Source organism: Gobio gobio, assembly GCF_949357685.1.
Source record: "Gobio gobio genome assembly, chromosome: 7".
Lineage (NCBI taxonomy): Eukaryota > Metazoa > Chordata > Actinopteri > Cypriniformes > Gobionidae > Gobio > Gobio gobio.
The window spans coordinates 24,907,038-24,913,317 of NC_137103.1; the positions used below are offsets into that span (position 1 = coordinate 24,907,038).

General features: G+C 38.5%; 1 protein-coding gene across 1 annotated transcript; it reads left to right on the plus strand.

Annotated features, from left to right (window-relative positions):
- Positions 1 to 806: 806 nt before the first annotated feature.
- Positions 807 to 3,000, plus strand: mnx2a (motor neuron and pancreas homeobox 2a; the record flags this gene model as incomplete). Its single annotated transcript, XM_079820829.1, has 3 exons — positions 807 to 1,227; positions 1,903 to 2,063; positions 2,644 to 3,000. 3 exons carry the CDS (start codon positions 807 to 809, stop codon positions 2,998 to 3,000), a joined length of 939 nt encoding a protein of 312 aa, XP_079676955.1.
- Positions 3,001 to 6,280: the final 3,280 nt, after the last annotated feature.

Consider the following 6,280-nt stretch of genomic DNA (forward strand, 5'->3'; position numbering starts at 1 on the left):
TGGACTCTTATTATTAACGATATTCAATAAGGCTAACTTGTATCAAACATATAAATCTTAAACACGACGAATTTAATTACGAAAAAAACGAATTTAGTAAAAACTAAATACTGTCAAGTGTAACCCCCTCTTTATACAGTGAGTGAAATAAGAAGAAAAAAATATCACCAGTATAAATCATATCGATAATGTGAATGAATATGTAAACTATTTGTGAGGTATTTTGATTGCTAAATATGCCCAGTAGCTATTTAGTGTAAAATACCCTTTGCTAAATCAATCTCAGCCTCGCTTATTGTTGTTGTTTACGTTGTCGTTTTTATTAATGTTGTCCATTACATAGGCTATTGCAAACAAAATTCGGTAGACATAAATTACTTTTACAAGATCAATTGTTGAACAAATTATATATAATATTTTTAGCAATCGACTGATAAGTCATAAGAGATGTGCATTTTATGGTTTGATGTTGAAATAAATGCGTATGTAGTGAATTAATTAGAATGTATTGGAAGATTCTCATATGAACCAATCAGAGAGTGTTTAGGAGGAGCGTGCTAGAGCGCGAGACAGTCAAAAACAGATGCCTGCTCGCGCTCCAGGCATAACGTTGCGTCACGGGTATAGAGATGAAAACAACCACAACTGTCTTAAAGATTTAGACAATATTACCGGCGGTAAGATCAGTGGCTTAAGTAAAAGTTAATTGTAAATTTAGGCCTATAGTGTGAAGGGGAAAAAAGAAACTCTTAAACTCATAACCATAGGCTATTTGAGCTCCGACCTGACCCTTGAAGCTCGGCTCCATGGATAAGTCGAAGAACTTTCGAATAGACGCTCTGTTGTCAGAGAGCTCTCAGCGGATAGTTCGCGAGGATTCCCCGGGACTGTGCAATGAAGGTACTGACATTGAGCCCGCAATATGCAAACGGACACAACACTCTCCTACTCGCGCTTTTCAGCTTCAGAACCAGGCATTCAAACCAAGCATGCTAAACATTTCTCACCCCGGATTAACGTCACTTTCTCAAGGGTCTATGCCAGGAATGTATCCCTCACCTATGTACTCCTTCACCGCACTTGGAGCGCAGCATCCCACCTTCGCGTATTCTGGTTTCGCGCATCCGTACCCGGACCACCTGAAAGCAGCAGCCGTGGCCGGTTCATTTCCGTTAGAACACTGGCTCCGGGCTGGACTCATAATGCCTCGCCTGGCAGACTACAGCGGTATGTGTCCCTTCTGCATAATTGTTATAAGATTTACTTATTAAATAGCCTGTACTTTAGAATTAAAAAGGTATTGTGAAACAATTAAAAAGGTCTAAATTATGCCACTATAGCATTTTTCAGCTATGCTGAATTTCTATAAACGTTGTTTGTAAATACATTTATGAACCTTTATGTATCCAAAAATATAGGGACAATAACATTACATATGTAACAGATCATGTTCTCTGCAAAAACACAATGAACTTTCATGCCATAAATATTTTCTAGCATAATTGAATCAGTATTTACTGCTAACGGAACTATAATGCAAGCTTTTTTATTTTCAGTCTTTTCATAGCATCATAAATGACAACTCCATTAAAACAGCCTTCATCGAAAGGAGAACTATAAAGAAACACTTAAAACGGTCTGAGCTTCATCAATAAAGTTATCTGGTAGCATTTATTGAATTTTCATTAAGTTAATGGTGCTCTCTGGTGTTTTATTGTCCCGCTAAAGCAATATCTCCCAGCCCTGTCATCAACAATAAACTGAAGTAAAGCTGTTATCATTATCTATTAGGGGGGAGGTGAATATGTTCTTGTTTGCTGCGTCTGCTTGGTGTCTTCACCGTATGTCTTTGTTTTTTGGCACAAGTCTTACACCTCCTTTATCAACAAACTCTCTTCTCAGGGGCACCTCAGTCCGGTTTGATTGGAAAGTGCCGGAGACCACGCACAGCTTTCACCAGTCAGCAACTGCTAGAGCTGGAAAACCAGTTCAAACTCAACAAGTACCTATCACGACCCAAACGCTTCGAAGTGGCCACATCTCTCATGCTGACGGAGACACAGGTGAGGAGAAAGCAAAACACTACAATCTCAATTGCACGTATTTGTACAATCTGCTTACGTCGCACCACTGGCTAGGTTTAGGGGTGGATACTTTTTTCTAAAAATCATACGATTTTATACAAATCACATTGTTCACTTTTATGTGAAATCACCACTTCATAAAACAGTTACCTTGTCTCATGAAATTGGATATGGGAGAAAGAAGGGATAAGTGGCCACATCTCATGCTGACTGATACACAAGTGAGGAAAAGCAACACACTCTCATAGCGTAACTATTTTATTAACGAAATGGGTTAAAACATCTGTTTATGCCCCATGCCTGGATAGGTTTAGGGATGGACCTTCATGTTTTTTTTCAATGTACGAATCACAATGTACGAATTCATGTAAAATCACCAGCTTGTAAAATAGTTACGCTTTCTCATGATATCAGGTTGTGAGAAAGAAGGGATAAGGTGAAAAAACATATTGAGAACAAAAGATCATTTTGATCATCTTTCAAATAAAAAGCTCTTGAATATTCCCGAATCGATCAACCTTTATGTAAATGATTGTGATGTTTGTGATGTATTTTCCAGGTGAAGATTTGGTTCCAGAACCGACGGATGAAGTGGAAGCGCAGCCGTAAAGCTAAAGAGCAGGCTGCGCAGCTGGGAACAGATGGCTGTAAGTCGGGCAAGAGAGGAAACAAGCCACAAGACCTCAGTCGCTGCAGTGCACACGATGACGATGAGGATCTGGATGCAGAGGAGGAAGATGATGATGAAGAAGAAGAGGAAGAGTTCCGAAAATCCATTAACGTAGGCGTGAGTTTATCTCACCCTTCGGACTTCCTGCAGCACAGCTCCGCTCTGAGCTACAGCTCTCATGGCTCTTACTCTGATGATGACCTGGAAGAGATCGGAGGAGACCGAAAGATCAGGCTAGGGTTATGAGGAATGAATGGCATCTGTATAGTCTGCATGTCCATTCATGAATTGGACGGCTAACTACATCAAGGTTTAAAATCCAACACCTCAAGACTGAAAGCTGTTGATGTCAAAATTAAGCTCATTGCCGATGAATATTCACAGGACATTTATAGTCAAAAAGTCTTAAAGGGATAGTTCACCCAAAAATGAACATTATCCCATGAGTTACTCCCCCTCAAGCCATCCCAGGTGTATATGACATTCTTCTTTCAGACGAATACAATCGGAATTATATAAAAAAATGTCCTGGCTAACCCAAGCATTATAATGGCAGTAAATGGCAGCCCAAAAAATTGCTTCCATCTCTGGGGGAAAAGTGAGTTTGTCATTTATTTTCTGCATTTTGGAAGACGCTTTTATCCAAAGCGACTTACATTGCATTCAAACATGGGCGTCAGAACCCCACCCGAGACAAGACCCACCCACTTTTTACGATCAATGATATTGGACCCACTCACTTTTATCGTCTCTAACATTTTTCACTTTTCTAATATTTTCTTCATTTTTATTGAAAATAAATGCCTTTCCGATCTGATATGTGATGGGAAAAGATTGAGTTCGGCGAAAGCCGGACTCGAACCGCGGGTCGATTTGTGTAAAAACTAGATGCCATGCGTCTTACCCCTACACTACTGCCGCTCTCAAGATAAGGCGATTTCCGTAATTTTGTCTTTCCGAACTATACGTTTAGCATGCAAAGCAGTATATTTTTACTTAATGTAATTGGCATCTAGGGTAAGTTACTCCAGTAAAAAAATTCTGAGGACCCACCCACTTTTTTTTTGCTTCCGACGCCCATGCATTCAAGGTACACATTTTAGTCAGTTCTTGCTTTCCCTGGGAATCAAACCCATGACCTAAGCGTTGCTAGCGCCACATTCTATTGTTTGAGCTACAGGAAAGCCTGTTTGTGAAAGAAAAATGTCCATATTTAACATGTTATAAAGTAAAATATCTAGCTTCTGGCAGACCGCCATTCTTATTCAACTAACGGAAAAAGCATAACTGGCTCGACAATGACGTGGGAGTAAGTACTTTAAACTGCGAGAGGCGTTGTTACACTTTCTTTGTAAGTTGAACATGGAAGGCCCGGAAGCTAGATATTTATAAAGTTTTAAATATGGATATTTGTCTTACACAAACCCATCGATACACTTCAGAAGGCCTTTATTAAGCCCCCGGAGCCAGGTGGAGTAAATTTTATAATGGATGGATGCACTTTTTTTCAAATTTTGGGCAGCCATTCACTGCCATTATAAAGCTTGGATTAGCCTTTTTTTTTATTTAACTCCGACTACCAATGTATTCGTCTGAAAGAAGAATGTCATATACACCTAGGATGGCTTGAGGATGAGGGTCATTTTTGAGTGAACTATCCCTTTAAATTATTCATGAAAATGGTCTTCCAGTTTATTTGCACTTAATATTTTTTTCTTGAAGGCTGCTTGTAAACTGCAAATGTACACTATTTTAAACTAACTTGTTTTTCTTATGTGATGAAACTCTTTACATTTTGGTTGAGAAAAAAGAAGCTGTTGAACCAAATGAGGAGGCCTTTCCACTGAAAGTCACTGACACCTGGTCTCTTGAACAAATTTCATTTGAGTGGATGCTGAGGAACAGAAGATTGTCCAGAGGTCATCAGTGTCAGCTTTTTTTCCAGTAACCATTGACTAAGAAACTCTGAGGAACTGCTAAATCCTCAGCAAATATTGAACAAGGGCAAACTGTGAACGGTTTGTTAGTTAGTCCATTAGTTTATGTCATGTTGTTGCTGTTGGTGTCTTTAATGTTATTTAACTGTTATAGATTATATATCTAATTTATTCAACTGATATCAGGACTCCGTTTGAAGGATTGTGTGACCTTCAAAGATTGCTGGTAAAATATGTACTTGGAGACAAAGGGAAATAAACTAAACTGAAGACGAGTTCTTGCTGTCATTTTACCCTTTTTTTTCTTTGAGGATGTGAAAATGCTGCATTTTTTAAATTTTTTATAAATATAAATATATATAGGCTATGTTTATGCGTCTGGCGCATGAGCGAAAGGTTTAAAACTGTAAATGAATATTACCCCATCCTACATATTCATCGCCCCACTCTCCTCTCCCTTTTAACCTCTAGCTGACAGAGATGGTGATTAAAGCGCAGATGAATCTACAGTGCATTATAAACAACGTGGGCCCTGATATTTATGGCCACAGCCTCTCAAATATGAATTACTCAGGGGGGTTTACTGATAGGCAAATAATTAAGTTAATGAAGGAAAAGTAAAATAATCTACTCCTTATGCTGATGTCACCGGACCATTTAATTTGAAAAGATGAATTACCTCAATGACCAAAAGAGCATTTTTACAGGGGTGTGGTGTTAGGCCAACAATTAAATATTAAAGCAGAGAAGGTGCAGTGTTCCATCTCAGCCAAGCAAGATTTGGACATATTTATATGTTGATTAAATGCATTGCAGTGACGGGAATAAATACCCTGCCAAACCAAAAGAAACTCGAGCACTCAAAGAGGCAAACTGTGAACATTTATCACTCATTTGGAAAATTGCACCTGCATTTCGATCTCACCTGAGGCTACTGTTTAAAAAAAAGAGTCTCGGTGTGTGTAGAATGTCCCTTAGCTGTTTCCGTCGGCGTTGTCATGGAGCTCGAACACAACTGAACTGGGAGTGAAACTTTCAGCATGGCGAAACAAATAAACCGACACCTTTCTATTGAGTTTTCTCGTTTTGTTTGAGATATAACTGCATTAAATAAACCTACTGTGGTAAGTTATGTTTTTAGTAGGCTGCATAAACCCAACGCGAGTTTTGGTATAAGGAACAACATTTAGCGCGTGACTGTAATACTTGATATAAGCTGTTTTATTGTTTAGCAATCGAATTTATGATTGATTTGAACAGAATTACAGGATGCATGCAACTTTAAAGCCTTGTCAGCGTTTAAAAGAAAAGATGTCTGTAAGTTTTATAAATCTAAAATTGAAAACCCACCGTGTCTTTATCAATAACATTTCATTTGATGATCCTCTGAGGCAATCACCTTTGCTGTCACTGATTTCCATAAGGCAAATCACTTAAGCTAATAGAGAGGTAAAGAAATGAGTGACAGGGTCATACATTTACACCAGCCTCAGTTAACCTCACAGTCAAGACAGGCATATAACAGATCCTGCTTTTGCAATAAATGTAAATGTATCACTTTAGTATGCAGCTGTTTAAAGTAATAATAT